Consider the following 25,337-nt stretch of genomic DNA (forward strand, 5'->3'; position numbering starts at 1 on the left):
TGACAAGGGTTCATGAACTAGAAACATTTTAATATGAGCAGGTGTTTATGCAAAAGCGAATGGGGATCAGTAGGTTAAATATGGGACTCCCTGGTCTGGAGTTCCTAAAGTTGAACGCTATTGCAAAACTTGGGAGCCATATAGGATATACTTTACCTATATTTAAATGAGCAAACTAGGCTTGTCCAATATCACATTAAAATGAATAATTATTTTTAAAAACAATAATGTTATGATTTTAACTGACAAGCTATCTGTCCTAAGAGGCTAGTCTTGAAATGGCTAGGTTTTGTGAATGAAAAAACAACCACAACATGCTTAGTTTTATTCTTTATTTAAGTTTTCAAATGCATATTAAATAGTTGGTTAAGATAACAAAATATCATTCTATAAAGCATATAAAAGCACTGGATACATCTATACACTGTTGAAATTGTCAGAACACAAAACCATATTGCTGATTTCCCCTGACTAACAAAAGTGCCTTTAAGAACAATAAATCTCCCTCTGTAAAATACTCACATTTTCTCTTTTGGTGATTAAACAAAACAGCCTTTCAACGACATACTTATTTAATTAAACTATATTCTTTTTTAATTAAAATTCTTCACTCTTTTAACAATAAAAGGTACATTTCTGCATCCAACACAGTATTAAAATGCTTTTGCGTCAAATTGGTTAGCATTAAATAAAGGGCAGCGGCCTCTAAGATCAGCTTCTGTCATAAAATAAGCTTTTCTTCAGAGAAGTTAATATATATATATATATTCTTTCTATTGAATTAAGCGAATGTTGTTCATTTCTTTTTTCATTATTTATTCTTGATTAGGAACTCTAGAGGTTTGACTTTTAGGGAGCGATCACATGGAAGGGACTTCCTGGTACACTTTCATCCCCCCATTTAACAATAACCACATAGTTTCCTTTCTCCTTCACTGTGTAGGTTACATTGTAAAGCTTGTTTCCCATATGTTTAACAGCCACATCTTCACATGGGGTTCTGGGACCATGGACACCGACCATTAGCATGTTTGAACCTGAAAAAAGAAAAGAAAATAATATTATGTTCCTCTGACAGCGAAATAAATATCATGTATAATTATGTATTTTGTTGGTGACACACCATTATTGACTTAATTTTTGTTTGATTTTACCTGCTTTACTACAGTCAACGGAAAAGTTGTTCTTCTGACCCACAAAGGCTTTGGAGAGGCCAGCACCATGACATACGACCTTACTGGCGTCTGAAGTTGACTGTGAGCTGGACAGAGAGCTGTAAGCTCCGGCCATCTTAGAGGTTTTGGTAACAGTCTCCACAATGACTGATGAAGTTTCATGCAAACTGTGGCCGCCAGACAGACGCATACCTACAACAAGAGATGTGTTAAGACTTCTTTTAAAAAAATGTGTCCAATCTTTTGATTGGTACTGTAATTTAACATAGGCCTATACAAAATTTTCTTCACATGATGTGCTATAATACGTGCATGCATGAGATCACAAAAATCATGTTTTTTTTTTGTTTTTTGTTTTTTTGTCGAGTGGACATTAATCCTGTTATCAGCATGATCACAGAGGGTTTTTCACAGCCTACATGACTGAAAGAGCTCATTAATATGCAGGTCATTAGAGGTTAGTATGCGAATCTTTTGTCTTCTTGGGTGTGAATCACAGCATTATTCATGATGATTCACACCTCCACGCATACTGTGTTTCTTGACAAAAAGCATCTTACAAAATGTAAATCAATATATTGTTTTATATGAACGAGTAGGCAGGATAATTTTTACATAATTTTGAGGCAAAAACAACCACCAGTATACAACCACCAGTACCCAGAAATCTTGTAAACACAGATTTAACATATTTGTTTTGGCCTTATTTCAGTGACTTAAGTTTTTTGTTTTTTCAATAACCACGCATAAACGTTATTCCTTCAAAAAAACAAACATGTACATACATGTTCCTCACATATTATTGTAGCCTAGTTTGTGCTGAATACAGTGTAATGACACTTTTGTCATTAATATGTTTATGAACAACTGAAAAAAGCACAAATGTAAGGGCATGTCAAAACTTCTCAGGGCCCCAAAAATCCTCAGACCCCAGAGGGTTAAAAGCCAGTCACAACTCTCTAATTGCGCAAATATTACATAGCTGAAAAAACACACTGGATGTCCCACAACTTAGATTGTATTGAACCAGAAACAGTTTTACCATAACCAATGGCAGAATTTGAGACATAACAACAAAGTACGAATTCAATTAATTTGAGTTCATCCTACCTGTAACTTTTGCTTTGAAAGGACTGCCAACAATATGCTGTGGGCCACCATATTTGATGCATATAAGGTAGTTGCCTGGTGCCATAGGTGTATAAGACACTTTGTAACCTTCTAGGCACTCAGTGCAGTCCATTTTGACCTTTGAGGGACCATCAATAGTAACAGATAAGGAACCTGAACCAGCCTTGCATGTGTTGACGACAAACTCAGAGGGGACTCCTACAGAACAGTAAGAACATCAGATTAAAATGGGATCTGCTGATGATTTATAACTGACCGAGCAAGACCATCTACAGCTAAATCCTTCATAATACTAATCTTTACATATTGCACTTATCAAGCAGAGGATTACAATGGACCAATACCTGTGCGTCCACCCTCAAGTCCTGGACCAAAGGCAGACACCATTCCTGGGTCGCCAACACTTTCTGCTTCTCCGACACGGACTCTGAATGGACTTCCTGGGATATGGCTTCCATTGAACTTCACATCAATCGAATGAACGCCATTCTCACGTGGAATGAAGCGAATTGCATTCTTGTCTATGAAAAGGAGGGAATTATAATGTTTGAACAATTAAATGTTGCCTTTTCAATTAAAGTAACATTTGTCATCTTTTACAATCTGTATTGTATAAAGCACTATATAAACAAAGATGACTTTGAATAGCCAATGTTCTTAAGACAAAAATAAACAAGTCTACAACTCACCGCTATCCAGTTCAGTGACATAACACTCCTCTACTACACCAGAGGGGGCGTGTACTTTAGCATCTATGACACCCCTTGCCCCATTCCTCTGAACCGCAAATGAGGCTTCCTGATTAACCTTCAAATCCTTCTCCTGAAAGTGAAAAGATGAATTCAAGTTTGAGACAAAATGCTCAAATACAGACAGACAGACAAACAGACAGATGATAGATAGATAGATAGATAGATAGATAGATAGAGAGTACACATAAGAACACAATCAGAATTGCGAGTTATGAAGTCAGAATTGTGAGATAAAGTCAGAATTGTGAGTTATAAAGTCAGAATTGGGAGTTATAAAGTCAGAATTGGGAGTTATAAAGTCAGAATTTGGGAATTATAAAGTCAGAATTGTGAGTTATAAAGTCAGAATTGCGAGTTATAAAGTCAGAATTGCGAGATATAAAGTCAGAATTGTGAAATATAATGTCAGAATTGGGAGTTATAAAGTCAGAATTGTGAAATATAATGTCAGAATTGGGAGTTATAAAGTCAGAATTGTGAACACAATCAGTTATAAAGTCAGAATTGTGAGATAAAGTGATTGTGATATAAAGTCAGAATTGTGAGATAAAGTCAGAATTGCGAGATATAAAGTCAGAATTGTGAGATAAAGTCAGAATTGTGAGATATAAAGTCAGAATTGTGAGATAAAGTCAGAATTGTGAGTTATAAAGTCATAATTGCGAGATATAAAGTCAGAATTAGGAGTTATAAAGTCAGAATTGTGAGTTATAAAGTCAGAATTGTGAAATATAATATCAGAATTGCGAGTTATAAAGTCAGAATTGTGAGTTATAAAGTCAGAATTGCGAGTTATAAAGTCAGAATTGTGAGATATAAAGTCAGAATTGTGAAATATAATGTGAAATGGGAGTTATAAAGTCAGAATTGTGAGTTATAAAGTCAGAATTGGGAGTTATAAAGTCAGAATTGTGAGTTATAAAGTCAGAATTGCGAGATATAAAGTCAATATTTGTGAGATGATGATTAGATAGATAGATAGATAGATAGAGTAAAGAGTAAAGAGAGTAACATAAGAACACTTAATCTCTGCTCAACAAAATAATAGTATGGCCCTGGACAGACATGAGAGTCGAATTACAGTTCGCGGACAAAAATAACTCAGCCATGACTCAAAGAGCAAAAAGAGTTGTTCTGGCAAGCTTTTATTTCACTGTTGCTGACCAACTTGGAGCTTACCTGAAGGCTTGTAACAGTAAGTCGACGTGCATCATCAGACAATGTGGCAACAGGAACAACAAAGGGGCTATCTGGGATATGCTCATTATTGAACTTGATGGAAACTTCATAGTCACCTGAGAGGAGAAATGGAGAATGAGAATGCAATGGTTTTGCTATCTGATTGTGACTCAAATCATAGCAACTTCTTTGTAAACCTTACCTGGCTCTTGCACAATGTAAATAACACCACAGGATCCATCTTTTCTATCTTCAAATGAGATTTCAGCCTTGCTTGGCCCCTCTATAGCAATGGACAGACCGCCTGCTCCAGCCTCTCTTGTCCAAATACTGAATTCAGCTATCATAGGGTAATGAAAAGAGAGATGCATTAAATGAAAGGGAAAAAAATGATGTAAATTTCTATTACAGAAATAAGAGGAAAACACAATTAGTTTGAAACATACCAGGAACTTTTGCAACAGCTCTCTCTAGGCCTGTGCCTCCAGCCCGGACCTTGTGGGAACCTCCTTCCCCGAGGGGCCCAACTGTAAACTGGAAGGGGCTTCCAGGGACATGCTCACCCCTGTATTTGACGTTGACAGTGTGAGAACCCATATCGGTAGGTACGAAGCGGACTCTGTAGGTACTGTTTCCGCTATCAACGATCTCTGCATCTGTTACATTTCCACCAGGGCTGGTCACCTGGGCTGTCATTTCCTGAATCCCTGTGTCACCTGGAAAGGGGAAAACAAGTAAAGGTAACCAGAGCTGTAGGTGGTGGTGTTTTTTGGTGGCGGGAAAGGGGGGGAATGTAAGTACTGCATAAAAATGTTTTACCCTTACCCTCTTGCAGAACTGTACCAAAGCTACCCAATCGATCTCTTCCCAGGAAGGACTCAAATACATCTCTGAAAGGGTCACCACCGAGCTGTGTGCTCTCCTCTACGTGTACTTCACGTTTAGTCTCACCACCGTGCGTCTTGCTGATTTCAGTGCGTTCTGTACGTGTGTACATGTGGCTACTGCGTGTGAAGGTACGAGTTAAGCGCTCCTGTGCTGACATCATCTGAAACCAATTTCCTAAGTAAAAATGAATCAGAGAGATTTTTTTTTTTCATTTTATCAGAAAATTTTAAAGACATTTTTAGTTGTTTTCAGACACCTTGGCTAATACTGTGACTGTATTATACTCTCCTTTACTGGTATTTGTTTTTACCTGGAATTTTAAGGTTTAGGTCACATGCGCTGCCCACTGAAGCAATAGAGGCAGCTTGCCTTTTCCTTGTTATACTCTCCTTCATCCTTCCTTCTCCTGTTACCTTCACTGTGAAAGGGCTTCCTACAGAGTGGGGCGAGCAAACAAAATGTTACAAATCTCTCCTGTAATGGACTGCCAGCCTACATGAGCATATTACTATGGAAGCTTGTTTCCGCCATGAAATAACAAAGGTAATTGTGACTTTTTATCTTACAATTTGACTTTTTTCTTGCAATTGTGAGTTTTTATCTCACAATTCTTACCTTTTTTCTCAGAATTGCGAGATATAAACACAATTACGAGTTATAAAGTCAGAATTGCGAGATATAAATTCAGAATTGCGACTTATAAAGTCAGAATTGTGTGATATAAAGTCAGAATTGCAAGTTATAAAGTCAGAATTGTGTGATTTAAAGTCAGAATTGCGAGTTATAAAGTCAGAATTGTGAGATATAAACTCGCAATTGCGTGTTATAATGTCCAATTGTGAGGGAAAAAAGACGTTTTTCTTAGAATTGCACTTTATAAAGTCAGAATTGTAAGTTTATATCATGCAATTCTGACTTTATAACTCGTAATTGAGTTTATATCTTGCAATTCTGAGGGAAAAAAAGTCAGAATTGTGAGATAAAGTCGCAAAAAACTCACAAAAGCATGATAAAAACACAATTGCAAGAAAAAAGTCAGAATTGTGAGATATAAAGTCAGAATTGCAAGTTATAAAGTCAGAATTGTGAGATAAAAAGTCGGAATTGCAAGATATAAAGTCAGAATTGTGAGATATAAAGTCGGAATTGTGAGATATAAAGTCAGAATTGCAAGTTATAAAGTCAGAATTGCGAGTTATAAAGTCAGAATTGCGAGATATAAAGTCAGAATTGTGAGATATAAAGTCAATTCTGAGAAAAAGAAGTCAGAATTGTGAGATAAAAAGTCGCAATTACTTTTTTTAGTTTTTTATTTAGTGGCGGAAACAAGCTTCCATAGATCACTGGAAAGAAACATTGAAAAAGTAACCTGGTATGTGTTTTTCTGCAAACTTGATGTTGATGATGTAGTTGCCTGGTTCAGTGGGGCAATATGTCACCTTACATGTTCCATCTTCCATATCCTCACAATTGATATCCACCTTACTTGGGCCCTCGATGGACAATCCAAGTCCTCCATATCCTTTGAATCAAGACAATCAGTTCAATTAGGTGCATTACACTCGATTTGAATTTGAAATAATGGATAGACAAATCATGCAAGAGCAAAAAATAAATAAATAAATAAGAACATACCAGCATTTCTGGTGTCCACAAAGAACTCGGCCACTTCAAAGGTATGTGCTTCAACTAAACCTTTACCAAAGGCCTTGACTCTGCTAGCCTCACCAATTTCTGATGGTCCTACCATAATCTTAAAAGGGCTGTTGTTCACATGTTTCCCACTCTTCCTCACGCTGACCTCATGCTCCCCCACTTCCTTTGGGGTGAAGGACAGACCTAGTGAGGGGAGCAGAGATTAATCAATGCCAATCCAGTGTATGCAGAAAGATTTTATGGCCTCTTGTGCTTACCAATGTGCCGGTTGGGCAACCTCTTCAGTAGGCAAGGTTCGTCCTTTCCTGACGGAGCTTTGATGCTAGCCGTCAGATAGTTTAGGTCCGTTTCTGTGATCTTCAGTGAGACATCTGCTGCTGTGCCAACGTTCAGCTGAGACCTTCGGAGTGAATCGTCACCTACATGAACAGACATATTAACGATGAGAATGGAAAGTCACCAACATATGGGCAAGAGTTTCGTTATTTTTACCAGGTCTAATTCTTAGTGACACATTTCTTATCATACCAGTAATTTTTGCCGTGAAGGGGCTGCCAGGAATATGGCTGTTGTCAAACTTGACGATGATGTTGTAATCACCAGGTGTGGTGGGTAAGTAGGACACAGTGCATGTACCATCTTTATTGTCCTTACAACTGATTTCAGCTTTAGATGGACCCTCTACAGCAAGGGACAAACCACCTGTGACGGGCAAACAAAATGGACTATTTGGCACACTTTTTATAAAAAAATATATTTATAAATTTGCTTTGCGGCAAACACATTTATGTACCTTGTCCGGCATTCTTGGTAACAACCGTAAAAGTGGCCAGTTTATTGACAATCCCATGACACAAACCAGGTCCGTAGGCAGTCACCATTCCACTGTTCATTACATCAACATAGAACTGCAAAGGACTTCCTGTGAACATAATTGCATTCAAGTTGTGATTCTGTAAACTACATGATGCTGTGTATCATTCCACCATCTTAAATAACTTAAACAGGTCTCAATACGTATTTGAACACTGAAAAGTGAAACTCTCAGCTAGCATTATGTGTTTGCAAATGCCAATGAGTTTATAAGTTATACATTTTAAGTACATCTTGAGTGTCCAAATGCTTTTTGGGGCATTTTGCACATAAAGTGACAAGAAAGTCCAACCTGGGATGTGGTTGCCATCATACTTGATGTCCATTTCATGAAGGCCTCTCTCTGTAGGCTGAAATTGCACTGTGACCGTTCCATCTTTGTTGTCCCTGATGAAGGGACGAGCTGTCTTACCAGAGGGCATACGCACCTCCCCTGAAAATAAAACAATCTTGGTATACTTCTGACAACAGCACACAAGAGTAGTAACATTTTTGCTCCAAATGAACATGATTAAAGATGTTACCACTGAGCTCTCCTTGCTGGACAGTGAATGGGATAACAAGGTTCAGGGGTTGAAACATGGGCTTTGCGTCGTCTCTTGGTGGAACAGGTTGATCTGTAGCCTAAGAAAGACAATCAACATTTCAAACTGTCTTTCTGTCACTGCAGTATTGAATTTTTTAACCATCTCTTTCGAATCTCTTTCTGTTGTAATGTCCCTGGTATTGATATCAATAGGCCTGTGATACACAGTTCAACACACCTGTTCAGTATTATCACTTACCATGACTTGAAAAGGGCTTTTAGGAATGTGTTGCCCTCCAAAGCGGATTGTGATGACATATTTTCCCGGCTCGGGTGCAGTATAATATATGTCGAAGGTGCCATCGGGATTTTCTGTAACATCCATATCCAGCTCAATGCCATTTGGGGTCAGAACTGTACATGTCACCTTCCCTTTTCCAGCAGCCTTGGCATCCACAGTGATGAACGTCTCTTCTGCCATCTTAATATTGGGCCCAAGACTTTCTGCTCAAATAACAACAAAGAATTTAATTCTGGAAACATATTACTTGGTGGAATGGTAGAATATTTCATTATAGAATATCCCACCATTATACAATAATACAATTATTTTAAATTAATTTCCTGATTCCTTACCAACACCACGTCCTCCAATAGACACTGAAAATAAAAAGCAAATAAATAAATAAAAATCAGTAAAACCAGAGGTGTGAAAATAAAGCTCAAAACACCAAGCACAAAAATTAAAAGAATACCTGTGAGCAGACATTTGCTGGCATCACCAGTTGGAAAGGCTTGGACATTGTAAGGCGAGTATGGAATGTTATCTCCACCATACTTAATGGTTATGGTGTAGCGGCCAGTCATATCTGGCACATAAGATACAGTGTAAGTTCCATCTCTGTTGTCTTGAATGCTGGCTTTTTTCGGCTTTCCCTCTGGATCCTAAATGGAACACAACATTTAAATGTACTGCTTTGGTAATATATGGCAATTTTTTAGGTTTCCTATTTATATAGAGAGAGAGAAAGTGCTCACAAGGATCTGAACTGTCAGAAGGCCTTTCCCTGCATCACGAGCATCAATGGTAAACTCCACTGGTAGACTGGCAGCAACTCCTTTAGTGTCCAGACCAGGTCCGCTTGCCCGCACCTTACTGGCATCGTGTGAGGGGGCTGAATTGACTTTGAATGGACTGTTTACAACCACAAAATAAAAGCAAAATTATGTCTTCAAGTCACATTGCTGTCATAAGGTAACAATAAAATAAGATCTTTAAGATCTTACCTGCCAGGTACTTCTTGGTTGGCGTATTTGACAGACACAGTGTGCGGCCCCTCCTGTGCAGGGGTGTAGTTGACGGTATGTGTTCCATCTCGGTTGTTTTTAACAACAACAGGCTCAAGAGTTCCTGTAAGACAGAACAAAGTGAAGATTGCATTGGTCAGACCCTGACAGCAACAAAGTGTCGGCTCACATCAGAGCCGCATGATATCCACATGTACCAAATGTGGGCTGGATCTGGGCCACAATATGTTGCTGTCTGGGGAGGCAAATATGGAACGTATACTGCATATTTGGAACCGCATACTAGTATGGCTGCAAGATTAATCGAAATTAAACCGAACGCTATTTGGCAAAGACTGCAATTTTTTATACACAGCTTGTCAGTGAAGCACAGCTTTGTGATCAGTAGTAAATGCTGCTCCATCTGAAAGCCAGAGGGCGCTCTCGTGCAGAAACTCCAAATATGACCCGCAGAAGTAAGATAACAGGCCATTCCAGGAAATCCCTGCATCATACTATCGCTGTAGCTGAATCAACAGATGATCGAAACGCATTGATTTATTAAGCATGACTAATAAAGACATGACTATGACAATATATGGTTTATCTTAGTTCTTCAAGTCTTCTCAGGTATTTTCATGATAATAAAGTGGAGTGAATTCAGAGTGATTGGGACACATTTTCACATTTTGGAAAAAGTGTCCCAATCAACCTGAATTCAGCCTATATTTATTGCAGTGCTCATCGACATAGCATGTCACTGTATAGAATACTATGAAATAATATGGTGTGTGCCTTATTCTGTGTAAGAAGTAACATCATCTCACAGAAGGATGTTATTTCAAACAATAAACTATGAAAATGTTTTAAATGTTGTCTTTTGTTGGACAAGTGACTCACACTTGCAGTGCTTTCGGATGGAGCACCATTTACTACTGATTATAGAGCCGTGCTTCACTGACAAGCTGTGCATAAAAAAAGGTAATTCTGGTTCATTTCGATTAATTGTTCAGCCCTACATACTAGTATACTACTCATACTACTTTTACCATATCTTTCTATGGCAGAAATAGTAAGAGTAGTATGTAGTATGCAGTTTTTGAATTCAGCAATAGAGTCTTCTACAGTCTACAAATTATTTAGCGTTAGACTGGCTCAAAGCAAGGGGTTTATGTTATGTACCTTTTGGTCCATATAGCTGCACCTCTAGAGGAGCCAGACCTGCTTTGCTGCTGTCCACAGTGAAGGTTTGTGGAGCATGTGCTGTAACTCTGTTAGCAAGTCCAGGACCTGAGCACTTCACCTTACTGACATCCACCACATCCTTAACCAGAACCCGGAATGGACTGCCTGAGAACAGTAACCCCAAATATAAAGTAGTTATAGAACTATACATTTGAAGTAAAAAATAATATGTATAGATAAAACAGTCATATTGTATAGGTATTTAACATCTTTATAGGTATTTAGGTAGATAATATTTTACCTGGAATAGGCTGGCCTCCATAAGTGATATTGACATCATAGTCTCCAGCAGTGAAAGGCATATATTCAACACTGCAACTACCATCTTTGTTGTCCTTACAGAACATTTTGGCTTCTGATGCTCCTTCAATGGTCAAGCCCAAACCACCAGTCCCAGCACCCCTTTAAAATGATAAGCATTAATGTACAATGAGATGTAAATTTCCCAAATCCAATTGAGCTTTATAGCAAATATGACAGTTTCTCTTACGGTATCAATGATGCTACAGTATACGCATACCTTGTCTCCACTGTGAAGCAGTTGGGTTTGTTGACTAAGCCACCTTCCAGGCCTGGACCATAAGCTCGAACACGTGTTGGGTCACAACCTTCTACAACTGACACTTTAAAGGGACTCTTAGGAACAGCAACCTCATCATAAAAGACCTCGATCAGGTGCAAACCTACACAAAGCAAAAAGATACTTTCATTTGAAGAATTCAGCTTTATGCCAATCTTACTTCATAGGCTACATAAAGCTATTTTGCATTGTATTGTAATATTTCATTTAGAATTGCATCTATTAAATAACCTTTTGCTTTTGTAGTGTTTCTAGAAAGTATTTGTGACAGGCTCTGTTTAACAGTGAACTGCAGCTGTCATTGGTATTAATATAAGATGTATTTCTGTACTGCTGCAGAGGGCTCTAGTCAGGCTCACAACTATTTAATGATCTCTTTTTACAATGCATTTCCTATTTATAACCTCCCTCTCCATCTGTCATATGCTCTCATTCAGTACCCCTTCTAAGCTCTGAAAGCTTCTCAAAATCTGTCTTGTCTGTATACACTCCCGAGGGTTTCTCAACTCTGGCCCTTAAGCTCCACTTTCCTGCAGAGTTTAGCTCCAACCTACCTGTAACTTTCTTATAAAGACCTTAGCTTGGTCATGTGTGTTCGATTAGGGTTGGAGCTAAACTCTACAAGAAAGTGGACCACAAAGGGTGATATACCCAATCCACTGTATGATATAAGCCGCTTTTCCAACGCAGGATCTTTTCCTAGGAACTAGAGACTTTGGAATGGTACTCTGTGTGTTTTGACCACAGGAACCAGGATCTAAATGAAGTTCCAGGTAAAAATTCGCCCCTCAGAAAGTCCCTGCTCACGAGGTAGTACTAAGTTCAGAAACTTTTGGGGATGGGACTTGGGCGCTGAACATGCTGATTGGTTGAGTTTACGCAGCATTTTGATTGGTTGACTGCACACAGCATTTTATTTCAACCACCATTTTAAAATTCTGTGGTGCATGCAGTAAGAATTGTTTGCTATTCAACAATGAATTCAAATCAACAAGAGTTTAAAAAATTCGACCAATGGACCGTGACGAGGTTCAGACTCTATTAAGTTTATTTGCGGAGGACGAAATCCAGCGGGAACTGAAAAGTCGCGCACAGTCCTACGTCACTTGCCTAATCTTCACAGTACTTTAGACCATGATGGAAATGCAGACAGCAACAGGTCTGGGGGAAAAAAGTTCCTGGGAAAAAGTTCCTGGGACAAATCGTTCAGGGTAATTTCAATGGAAAAGCGGCTACATACATACATGTATCTCTTTCTAAAAAGGTTCCTCCACCTTCTTTACTAGATATCACAAGTGAAAAACATAAGACTCACTAAGCATTCATGGGTATTTATATATAAAATAATTAAAACTCTTTGAAAGCCTTCAAAAAACCCTCACTTTAAACTTATTTGTTCAGTGTTTGAGTGACGTACCATCCTCAAAAGCAGTATATTCCACTCTATATGTGCCGTCACCCTTATCAGTGATATATGCATCTGTGTTTGCGCCTGATGGATTGTTGATGCGAATCTTAACATGATTCCCTCCTTTGGTCTTAGTCTGGGCCCGGGCATCCACAATGAAGTGTGTTGTCACGTCCCTGAGAACCCCTTAAGTGACAGAAAAACAGGAAAATAAGGTATAACTGATTTGCAGTTGGAAAGTTAATCACAGAAAGTTGTTAAAATTGTTAAATATTACCTCTGGGCTCGACTCCTGGTCCATACACTTTAATCCCACTTGTGTCCACAGATGGCTCCACCTTAACATGTATGGGGCTCTTGGGCACCTGCTGACCTCCATATTTGATTGTGATGGTGTGTATCCCATGAAAGAGCGGGGTGTAGGTTACGGAGAATGTTCCATCGTTGTTCTTTTGAATACAAACTTCAGCTTGAGCCCCTGAATCCGACACAATCTCAATGGTGAGTTCAGCCTCTCCGGCTCTACTGCAGTCGACTGTGAAACTGGCCACCTCGCCAGCTTTAGCCCTCTCTAGTCCTGGTCCACTCACTATAACCTTTCCAGCATCCAGAGCTGGCTTGACAACAGCTTTGAAAGGAGAGCCAGGGATGTGAGCTTCCCCAAATAGGATATTGATGTTATAGTCACCAGCCTCTGTGGGCAAGTAGAAAACAGAGCAGGTTCCATCGCCGTTGTCTTGGCACTCAATCTTAGCCTCACAGGGGCCTTCCAATGTTAGACCCAGACCACCAGCGCCTGCCCCTTTTGTGTCTATAGTGAACGGTGCAGGCTGGCCGACAATACCACCCTTAAGTCCTGGTCCAAAGGCACGAACCTAGTGGGAAATCCAGTAACATTAAATTATAGAGCTCACACAATAAGTTAAGAGACCTTTTATTCCTGTGATCTTACCTTGGAAGGATCGGCAGGCATGAGTCCCTCCACAGAAAAGGGACTTCCTGGAACAGGGTTCCCATCATAGCTGATGTCCACCTTGTAATTACCCTCCTCAGGTGGGATATATTTCACACAGGTGGCCTCTTTTGTCTTGTCTGACTCCAACTTACAAGGTATTGGTCTACCAGAGGGTGAGGTTATGCTCACTTTTACAATACCCTGTCCACCTGCCCCTTTTGTGTTAACAGTGAACTCTTGGTCCTTTCCAACTTCCACTTCTGCAACACATACAGCAGTTTATTAAGCATTAGAGTGTTTAAAGTTGGTAGCTGAGGTTGTAAAGAGTAGAAGAAAAATACTTTGGCATAAATGGTTTAACTGTTGAGTTAAAGTCCTTACTTTCATTAAGGCCTTGAACTTTGACTTTGCCAAGATCAAGTGAAGGGGCGACTGTGACTTTGAAAGGGCTTTTGGGAATGGGATCTCCACCATGTGTGACCATGACAGCCATCTCACCCTAATTTGCAGAAGATTAGGCATTTATTGCTGGTGAGACATAACCTTTTCAATCTTAATAATACTCATGTTCAAAGCAAAAACAAAGTGGAATAGAGGATAGTGACTCTGACCTGATGAAGAGCAGTGTACTTCACAGTGTAGGAGTAGTCATGATTATCAATGATCTCAAAATCTTTAACAGCGTTTCCTTTGGCGGCACTTTTGAACTGCACCTCTGGTTTTGCCTTTCCTGCTCCCTTCGTGAAGATGGTGAAATGGGTTGGAATATCCACTTGAACGCCTGTAAAGCAGAGCTGTGTCAATTAAAAGTCATTTCTCTGGGGCTTAAGGTATTAATGTTCTGGCTTATACCCACCTGTCTTGTTCAGTCCAGGACCTTCAGCCCTGACTTTACCAGCGTCATGAGATGGATCCACCTTGACTTTGAATGGGCTGTTGGGGATTTCCTGTTTTAAACAGTTTGAGATGTTCACTTAGCATTAGTGTGCGATTGGGTGCAGGCAAGAAGAATGAAGTTTTTTCAGTGTTTTACCTGATCTGCAAAAAGCACCATGATGGTGTAACGGCCAGGGCCAGGGGGCGTGTACTTGACAGTGAAGGTGTCGTTGTCATTTTTAATGATGTCAAAATCTATATCTGCCTCTGCTGGACCCACCACACCTGGGGCACATTTGATCCCAATGCTGACATCACCTAAGATATAGTCAGAATGGTTAGCCACACTAAATACTCTTTTACTGCATCATATAACAAGAAAAAACAAACTCATTATGCAAACCTTGGCCAGCTTCACCGCAGTCGACAGTGAAGTAGGTGGGCTCATTTGCCTTTAGGCCAGTTTTCTCAACTCCAGGTCCATAGACCTTCACTTTGTCAGGGTGACAGCCTTCACCAACCAGAACCTTTAAAAACAAATTTTTAAGTTATGGTCTATTAAATCAGCAATGATGTGCAACAAACAAAGCAAAATCTCAAAGAAAACAATGACTCATCTAAACACAGCATAATACAAACCAAAATACTACACTGGGAATACTCACTCTGAAGGGACTCTTGGGTACGTTGACCTCCCCCCAGGTAATTATGATGGTGTGCTTCAACGGCTTGGTAGGAACATACATACAAACAAAAGTGCCATCTCCCTTATCAGTGATCTGAATGTCAATCACACAGCCTTCGGCATCCTAGAAGAAAAGTTTGCAAAAATATAAAACAGCCAGTTTGCAAAAATATTTAAGAATTCACATCTGTTGGTTTGAGTAACTCAGTCTTTGTCTTATTAACACTGATTCTGCTTGCAGGACTGGTGTCTAACAATCATTGCCAAAGGAAAACATTGAGAATATTACACATGGACAAACCTGAGCATAGATCTTCAGACTGCCTTTGCCAGCTTCTCGAGCGTCAACAGTGAATTGTGTTGATTTGTTGACAATAACTCCGGTGGGCTCCAGGCCTGGCCCAAATGCTTTGACCTGCACAAGAGATCCATCAGATCAATAACACCGGCATTGACAACAAAAGACAATAAGAGATGACTTTTGATTATTGTTTCCATGTGTTAACCACCTTCTCAGGGTAGACATCATTAGCTGCTGGAAGGATATGTGCCATGAATGGGCTGTCTTTGATATCTTCATCATCACAGATGACATGAACCGCATAATCTCCAGGTTCGGTGGGCCAGTAACGCACATCACAGGAACCATCACCTTTATCATCACACTCTATCTTTGCTTGAGAAGGGCCCTCAATAGAAAAACCTTTAAAGAAAAGATAATGCACCTAATATTAGATGGACGCATAAAATAAATTATCTTAGTTATTTTCTTCCTCATACAGAATTACCTACCTAGAGTTCCTACTTCTGTACCAATAGCCTCAACAACAAAGTCAGCTGACTTTCCAACCATCCCCGTCTTCAAGCCAGGTCCCCAAGCCCGCACCTTTTGTGGTCCAGCTTCCTTGCTGACCTCCACTTCAAATGGGCTAAAATAATCACATTTTAAAGAGTGCTGAGATCTGACATATAATATAATAGGGGAAACTTTGACACAGAGGAAGGAGTGAATGTCATTTCACCAAGTAGAACATTTCAATCAACCAATCAGATTTGACAGATTCTTATTCATCTATCATTTCCCTCTGATTTTAGGGATAAGTTATGGGCAGGGGTAGGTCGAGGGGTAGGGATAGGTTTAGGACTATGTTTTTGGACAGGAATGTTGTTCTAGGATCAACAAAAATATGTCTTACTTGGCAAAATCACAGCAAGGAGAAGGTGTGCATATTTGCATTACAGTGGTTAACCAAGTTGTACAACTAGCTCTCACCTGCGTGGGATAGGCTGGCCTCCCCATGTGATGTTTACATTATATTTTCCAGGCTTAACGGGACAATAATCACACTTGAACACTCCATCACCAACATCACGTACTTTCACAGGCACGTCTACTCCTCCTGAAAACATATGCAAACAATTCTCAGCTTTGTCTAAATGTAGCCACATTAATTAATGAGCAAAGAGACTTGTAAAATGTATTTATAATGTAGTACTGAGTCAAAATGTATACAATTAATAGTCATAGTTATCTAGCCAAGGGTGGCTATGTAGTCATTAACATTTAGTTAATTAACATTTAGCTAACATTTCCAAGAAGTTTTTTTTTTCTTCTTCTTGGAAAGGTAATTGTGTAAGAATACAAGTATGCAGTTTTAATATTAAAACAATCCCCACAATGTACCCCTGAGAGAAAGAAAGACTCACCTGGCCCTTTCACTGAGACCTTCAACTCTCCAGTTCCTGCTCCTTTGGTAAAAACTGTGAAATCCGCCACCTCCTTAACTCGAACGCCCTTAGGCTGCAGTCCTCGGCCAGTTGCACGACAGGCATTGGCATTGCTGGCTGATGGGGAAAATGAAGAGATTATAAAATGTCCCAAACTTTTTTTAAATGCATAGACTGAAGCAGTGTTAGTAAGGTCAAGCGAGGTGCTGTGCTTCTGGTGAGTTGCTCTGATGACAAACAGGAAAACAGGACAACAGGACAATCAAGTTATTTATGATAAGTAAAGACATCCATAAAATACAATAGGACATTCATGAAATGCAATACAAAAACATACCAGCATTACAACAACAGATTGTTGGAATGGTCATTTTAAAAACATCCAAACTGACGATATTACACCCAAGCCCAAAATACTTTGCTCAATTTCAACAAGATGTATAAAAATCTATTTAAAATCTATGCTTTTTTTCAACATGACACTCATGCAAATATCACAGTTTGAACAACAACTTCAGTTTGAACAATGAACTTTGATGTTCAATACAAACACACTAACTTTGGTTTTGCCCCTTTCCTACCATGCCTCAAAATGGGTGTTTTGTTGTATGGTAGGAATTAAGCTGCTGCGCCAAGCAAGAAGCTAAGCTTTAGCCCGCAGAGGTATGCGCACCTTTCTTTTTATGAGGGGGTATCTGCTTCGGAGGCAACGCAGAAGGTTTAGGGCGTGCTACAAAATAAACAATTGTTTTTTTTTGGTGTGGGGGAGATTCTTTGACTTTCTTTGTTGCCCACCGTTCCAATATGGCTGACATGTTCAAAGACATTTGTATATATCAGCAAGGTATATAAGAAAGGAAAATGATCAGATGCTTACCTTCAGAGATGTTCACTTTAAAGGGGCTGTTGGGTATGGGCTGCCCAGCAAAGGTCACATGGATGGTGTGTGGCCCCTCCTGCAGAGGTTTGTAGGTGCAACGGAAGATGTTATCACCCTTGTTTTCTAGAATAACTTCCACAGTGTTGTTTTTATTCTGAGGGTCAACAATGACCACACTAACATCTCCAGCCCCAGCACCTGAAATGCGTGAGACAACCGTTAGAGCAGCTTCATATAGAAAAACCTCTTCCAAAACACATTGTGCATTCTGCTTACCTGCAGTATAGATGTCAAAATAAGTAGGTTTATGGGCCACATTGCCCACTGGCTCTAAACCTGGACCTCGAGCCTGAACTTTGTTGGGATCACCCAGAGCCTTCGCCACATTCACCATGAAGGGGCTCTTATCAATGTCCTGACCGGCAAAGAGTACTTTCACCTGTGATATAATAGAATAAATAAACATCTATGCCACTGGAAGCAAAACGGGTTATACTTTGAAATGGACAATGTACAATCAACCATGTTCATACATACCTTGTGGGGTCCCTCAACCTTGGGCACATAGGTGACAGAGAATGTCCTTTTCTTGTCATTGTTGGGGACAACTTTAGCCTTAATTTTAACAAAATTAAAAGATGGATTGTAGTTAAAATGTCATTGATGGTTTGATTTACATTGATGCAACATTTACAGAATGTTAGAAAAATATATCTGTCACATCTCACCTCTTCAGTGTGACCCTCTGGGTCCTCTACATATACAATCACTTCACCAAGTCCTGCCTCCAGTGTCTCTACAGTAAATACAGCTGGCTTCAAAACCATGTTCCCCTGAGGCTCAATACCTGTTTCCAAACAAAAGAAAAAGTCAAGTCTTTCAACAGCAATACTCAGAATCACTGGTTTCCGAAACACAAGCCGATTCCGGCCGAAGTGTTGCCCAGCCCTATCTGTTTGAACCGCGAGAAGCATCTTACTCTCATCTAAGCTTACGCTACTTCTACATCCTACGTCATATGCCACAACTCGACTCTCTCATGAACACGTGGACAGACATTACTAGAAGCTAGTGATTATAGTTTATAAAGTACTGTAAATTCTCCATTTGCTTCTCCGTTTTACTGGACAGTGTGACAGCTGACAGCCTCACAATGCGATGGACACTGTTTACAGTAATCCGGGGAAGTTCTTGTAAGCAGCGACACTAAAAAGTCTTCTTCTCCTCAGTCATTTTGACAGCTCTAGGGAAGGAACAATGGCTTATGTCGCAGCACCGGATGTAAATATGTGGCCTGAGGAAAAACACGGAAGTGAACGTGCATAGAGTCCATTCGGAAAGATTTAAACGCAATTCACAAGTGCGTATTGAACCGTGGATGCTGTACTGAATGGTTCAATATTATATTGAGAACTGTGGCATCCCTAATGCAAAGTTCCCAAGATAAAGCATAAATAGCTCTTATTTTAAAATGAATTTGACTGAATTTGTATGTGTAGCTCAAAAACTCTTGCCGACAAAGCACTTTTCGTGACGTTTCAACAGCTTTAGTTTGCTCACCTGGTCCATAGGCCTTGGCTTTTTTGGGGTACAGCTGCTTTGGCTTGAGAGGGGCTCCAGGCTTTAGTTTAGCTTTGGGAAACTGAGAGAGGTACGTCATCACTGAATGCTCATCCACATCTGGATCCACAATTTCCTCTGGAGCTATCACCTAGAGATCAAAAATTCATAGATGTCTGATGAGAATTAAGTATACAGGGCCTCGTTCACTAATAACTGCTTTCAAGTTGGGTAAGTTTGTGCTAATTAAAGTTATTACACTTAATTTCCATTGGAGAAGTAACTAGTGAACTAGTCAGAAAGCTTATTTATGATGAGATAAACATTGCAGTTAGAAGCCACTCCCTTCCAACATTTTCTTTTCACCATCACGTTTGTTCCACCATCACAGGGTGGTGGCAATCTCTTCAGATACTATATTTATCCAAACAGTGCTGAGGTTTGACAGCGGCCTTCAACAAGCCAAGGTCAGGATTTACCAGGAGCCAGACCCCTCCCACATCCCCTCAACAGTCAGCAGGGAATTCAGCCCCAAGAATTTATGACACACATGCTACACCATCCATGGAATGTCACACTTATCCCATGAGGATAATGGAGCAGGCACCACTATGTGTCAAAGTGCTGAAACCACTAACATTTTACACAGACACTACCTTCCTTATGACTGAAGTAAATTCATTGGCTGAACATGCGGTGTTAAATTTAAGTGGATGTTCACCTGTGGCACGCCGAGCCAGTCATCAGCCTGCTGCATGGCCTCACGAGCATTTGCAACGGGCTGGTTGGGGTCCCATGTCTTCCAGTCAGGGCACAGACCTATAGAAAGAGTTAAATTGATGTGAGTGAATCATTAAAGTCAAAGTATTAATTTGGTCTTAAGCCACAAACTATACATAAAAAAGTGATGGAAACATTTTATTGAAACAGTTATTACATCAGTTATGACATCAGCCTCCCATAAACTTGGTCTGCTCTTTAGAAATTGTTTATAGAAAATGTCTAACCAAACATGTAATGTAGCCTAAATATATAATGATAATGGTAATGCTGTGCTTTTGTCAAAAGCCAGCAACACCTTGTATGGTCATGACTGTCTCGCAGGGACTGTTTCATATCAGCTACACTGAAGTAAACACTTTAGTTCTGCTCAGTATGACTCCATGTGAGCAACAAGTGGAGCAGGAAGTAGGTCGTGATGAAATATACAAAGCTCTTGTTCTCTATTGTATTGCAAGTTAAACCAAGTTAACAATTACAGAACTAGGGGTGTAAAACTAAACAACTAAACATAACATTTCTCTAGTGAACTAACATGCTGTGGACACTAAATGACTTGCCTGAGGTAAATGTAATGCTGCATGAGATATTATTCTCAAGCTGCTTTATTGAAGTCTTTCAGCGATTGAAACACTGGTTGAGAGATTACACGTAAACATATCTCTATGCATAGACTGTCTCTTCTTTTTCTGTGCTTTTTCCTGTTGTGGTGGTTAGCAAACAGTGTTGCATTAACACGCGCGCTAATGGATTGGAGTGTGGATCGCTTGACTGTATGCACCGAACCGTGACGTCCGTACCGTAATGGTTCAGTACGAATACATGTACCGTTACATGCCCAGTGAGAACCTGAAATCTCTGGGCAAACTTGACTGTTCCTCACCCAACCACAACTGTCCAAAGTCAAACCAAGCAGACAGCTACACCTGATAATGTCAGAATGTGTTCTTACCAGGGGCACAGTTGTCCACAAGGGCACCAAGAGCCTTGCCATCCCTCCAGTCCTTGTTGAAGTTGTTAATAGGCAGCTCTGGAACCTTGTTCTGAATCCAGCCCAGCAATCTTTGTTTGGGAGTGAGTTTCTTAACATCTTCATCATCCTCATCATCCCACATGGGCATGGAGATAGAATAATGGAGAATGAGTGTCCATATGAGACCCAGAATCAGCTTCAAGTTCCCATCTACAATGGCTTTGCTGTCTACAAAGACAATCACAAAAAAAACGATTTATCAAATGGACTTTACAAATTGACATTGGGTTTAATTTTTCACATTTCTTTGAATCACTTGCTTTGATTACCATTCCCATCATAAAGAAGATTACAAAGACCTAAGATGTCAACATGAACTCAAAAGATGTATAATTTTTTTTTCTGCAAAACACACAACATTATTTATGTTTGTATTAATAGTAGTTCCAGGCTATAAAAGATCTAGTTCACCCAAAAATTCTCTCATTAATTACTCACCTTCATGTTGTTCTAAAACTCGTAAGACATTTGTTCATCTTCGAAAAACATATGAAGATCTTGATGAAATCTGAGAGATTTCTATCCCTCCATTAACTCCCAACTACAAATTTAAGGCTTCAAAAAGTTCATAAAGAGATCGTAAAACTAATCCATATGAAGTGAGCGGTTTAGTCAATTTTCTGAAGAGACTCGATTGCTTTATATTTATGAATATATTTCATTTAAGCTTTTAGTCACATGAATAATCCATCAACACACACATCAGTTGTGGTTAACGGAAGCTCAAGCACATTTGCTTGATATGCGAGAACCAATGATAAGGTTTGTTCTCATGTGTTACACAGCACATTTGAACTTCCACAAGAACCAATGAGGTTTGTTCTCACACGTCAAGCAAGTACGGTTGAGTTTCTCTTACCACTGATCAATGTTTATATGTGAAAAAAGCCTAAATTTAATCTGTTCATCATATAAAGCGATTGTGTCTCTTCAAAAAAAAAAAATTAATAAACTGCTAAATTCATATGGATTAGTTTTAAGATTTCTTCATGAACTTTTTTGGTTGTTGCGTAGACTGTCAATGGAGGGACAGAAAGCTCTTAGATTTCATTTAAAAGATCTTCATTTGTGTTCCGAAGATAAATTAAAGTTTTGTGGGTTTAGAACAACATGAGGGTCAGTAATTAATGATATAAATTTCATTTTTGAATGAACTAGTCAAACACCACTGCTTTACACAAAGTGCTGTTCTTTATCTATCAAAGCAGCACTAAACATTGACCAGTGAACTGCAAACCTACAGTGATTTAACTGCAATATTTCCTCTGTATTAATTCTCCAACAAGTTATTACAACATGTCATATTACAACATAGATCAGATATAACCTTTCACCTTTATTCAACAAACAAGCTGAAGCCCCTTAAAACTATTTTCCATTTCACTGACACATGGAAGCCCAATGTGAACTACTCGTACATGGTGCTGAAATACTACTCCAGCCTCTGACCTGACACCTCAACTTTAGAATTGAGGTAAAGAAGTGAGCATCTGACTGCTGATAAGGTTTACAGGCAGGCTTGTGTGTGACATAGAGGTTTGCCAGTCAACTTTACTTGAGATACACAAACAGCAGTAATATCAACGAGATTTGTTAGTGCATGATAACTTCACTTCTAAGTAATTAACGAATATGAATAAGTTACTTTTATTCATAAGTAATTCGTTAGGGTTAGGGTTCCGTAAGTACAAATATTTTAATGTTAAACAGATTGACCATGTAAAGTTATAATATGAAGCAGATATTCCTACCTGACAATAAAAAAACCTTGAACTGATACCCTACTGTTCGAAGTTTGAATAGAAATGGAACACAATTTCACTATTAACTAGATATTACTAGCATATTGGCTGTTTATAAAGCACATATTAATGCCTTACTCTGCATGACCACATTCTAGGTCCCTTACCCCATACCTAAACATAACCACTACAACAACAACCTTATTTACTATCAATAGGCAGTAACTATGAGTTCATTGAAGTAAAACTCCTAGTAAATAGTAAACAGCATACTCTAATCTAAATTGTTATCTAAATGTTAAAGGGTCTATACAATATTTTAGAACTTGAACATAAAAAATAGAAACGTTAAGTGTTGGTGTTTATTCCTGTTTAACTAGTTAAAGCAGAACTTACCTATTGACACTAGTTTGATTCGCTCTCTGTCCAGAAACTCCAGGGCCACCGACACGTTCTCCAATTTCATTTGTCTGAAGTTTGGTCTGACATGATGCTTTCTGTACATTTTCTTCTGACTGAGGACCTCCAGAAGCCCGATGAGTTTGAGCCCATCGCTCAGGTCTTTCTGGAGGTCAGTGATGCCCTTATTGACGCATTTGAGATGTTCATTGCACCATCTGGTGAAGGTGTTCTGCTGGATCTTCTTCCACGGCGCGTCCTCAGCCAGATCTTTCTCTGTTGCTGGCATCTCTTCCTCTTCCTCTTCCTCTTCCCCAAGGTCTGTGCCCTGGTAATATTGTGGCGGGAGATCGTCTAAATGTGTGTAATTGCTCATGATGGACTCTTCCTTTTATACTTCTAATGCGTGAAATTCACAGCTCGTCACTTTTGCGGGAGCGTGTCAGAAGCGCGCTCGCTGTTAAACAGATCAAAACTTGGATGAAGTTGAAAAACAAAAAACAGACAGACTCTCACAGATACTTGTGAAAAGGGATCTTCTGTCAAGACGATGATAGATATCCGATTTACGGTTTACACGGCGGCCGGTCCCCGTTTTTAATTCTCAGTACCCTGACAAATGTAGTCGCCACTTCTTAATGGACACTTCGCGTTTGAAGAATGTCACTTTTTGAAAAATGAAAAAGTCACTTTGCTGCTCCACAGATTGCAGGAGTGAAACTCCGTTTGAAATGAAGAGAGGGTGAATGAAGGGGGCTTAAATGCACCCCGGACCCCGGGGATTACATCACACTGATGTAATGCTGTATACTGGAGTATGACGAACTAGTTTTCTAATTCTGAAGGATATCTATCATAGATCAGATTGGTCGAAATGAATGACACACATTGTGATTGGCCAGTTGAGACACACTTATTTCTGGACTATCGGGGTAAGTGGGCGGCTGCATGTCCTCTCATTTGTAAACTGTGCGGTCACCAGCCCTGTATGACAAAGTCACAGCAAAAATAGAGAGTGACGGCGGCAACACTTTACAATATAGCGTGCATGTCACATGTTACATGCTATTAAATTATTAGTGTATGAAGAATGATATGTAATTACAAACAGCTCCTAAATAGACCTGCTGAGTAGAATAATTCATTAGAATATAGGCTCAAAATCAAACTGCGTTTTATATTATACAAATTGATCAACCTTATACATAAGGTTACACCTACAAAACGTTTTACTGTCCATGCACTGTAAAAAAAAAAAAAAAAAAAAAAAAAAATGTTGGTTTAACTTAAAAAAGTAAGTTACTTGGTTGCCTTAAAATTTTATGTTCATTTAAATAATGAAGTGCGCCCTCAGGTCAAAGTTTGAACTAAATTGTCATATTCAATATGCTAGTGCAAGTATATAACAAATAGTTCAAACTTTGACCTGTGGAGGGCAGTAGCCTAATACACTTAGCAGTGTCTACACTGCCGGAATTCTAATAGAGAAGAAGAAGAAGAAGAAGAAGAAGAGAGCTAGTTCAAGATGAGCATTTATGGTTAAAATGTATACATTTATGGTTAAAACTTTTTTTTTTTTTTTTTTTTTTAGAAAATGAGTGATGGTTACCATTATTTCTCATCTGGGTTCGCGTAGAACGCTTTGAAGCTGAAATGAAATTATTTCACCTCAACTGTTTGGAGACCACTGAAGTCCACTATATGGAGAAAAATCCTGGAATGTTTTCATCAAAAACCTTAATTTCTTTTCGACTGAAGAAAGAAAGACATGAACATCTTGGATGATATGGGGGTGAGTAAATTATCAGGAAATTTTAATTTGAAAGTGAACTAATCCTTTAATTATCTAAGTTGATTTGACAAAAGAAAAAAATGTTGTGATAACAAATCCTGAAAATATTTTTTACAGTGTGTGACATTCATATGTATATATATTTGCATGTTTTCTGAAATTCCAAGCAGAAGTTATATTTCTATACGAATTATACATTATATACAT

General features: G+C 39.1%; 1 protein-coding gene across 2 annotated transcripts; it reads right to left on the reverse strand.

The window, feature by feature from the left end:
- Positions 1-318: 318 nt before the first annotated feature.
- Positions 319-24,130, reverse strand: flnca (filamin C, gamma a (actin binding protein 280)). Of its 2 annotated transcripts, XM_048158274.1 has the most exons (48): positions 23,336-24,130; positions 21,117-21,365; positions 20,106-20,203; positions 19,385-19,535; positions 18,553-18,671; positions 18,362-18,439; positions 18,101-18,263; positions 17,822-18,022; positions 17,618-17,674; positions 16,924-17,061; positions 16,490-16,616; positions 16,009-16,145; positions 15,726-15,919; positions 15,518-15,631; positions 15,197-15,340; positions 14,935-15,058; positions 14,689-14,849; positions 14,512-14,602; positions 14,267-14,436; positions 14,037-14,154; positions 13,653-13,915; positions 12,978-13,575; positions 12,710-12,886; positions 11,233-11,395; positions 10,954-11,114; positions 10,650-10,817; positions 9,468-9,591; positions 9,219-9,375; positions 8,936-9,125; positions 8,817-8,840; positions 8,440-8,684; positions 8,179-8,278; positions 7,947-8,087; positions 7,575-7,703; positions 7,310-7,483; positions 7,039-7,200; positions 6,761-6,964; positions 6,495-6,647; positions 5,436-5,558; positions 5,063-5,299; positions 4,684-4,953; positions 4,440-4,577; positions 4,238-4,353; positions 2,996-3,128; positions 2,651-2,827; positions 2,286-2,504; positions 1,155-1,367; positions 319-1,037 (listed from the first exon to the last, which is right to left on the reverse strand). In XM_048158274.1, the coding sequence occupies exons 1-48, from the start codon at positions 23,712-23,714 to the stop codon at positions 850-852; spliced, it is 8,160 nt and encodes a 2,719-aa protein (XP_048014231.1). In that variant the 5' UTR covers positions 23,715-24,130; the 3' UTR covers positions 319-849. The 2 variants fall into 2 exon arrangements, with proteins under 2 accessions (XP_048014231.1, XP_048014232.1); XM_048158275.1 differs by lacking the exon at positions 17,618-17,674.
- Positions 24,131-25,337: the final 1,207 nt, after the last annotated feature.

Source organism: Megalobrama amblycephala, linkage group LG15 (assembly GCF_018812025.1).
Source record: "Megalobrama amblycephala isolate DHTTF-2021 linkage group LG15, ASM1881202v1, whole genome shotgun sequence".
Lineage (NCBI taxonomy): Eukaryota > Metazoa > Chordata > Actinopteri > Cypriniformes > Xenocyprididae > Megalobrama > Megalobrama amblycephala.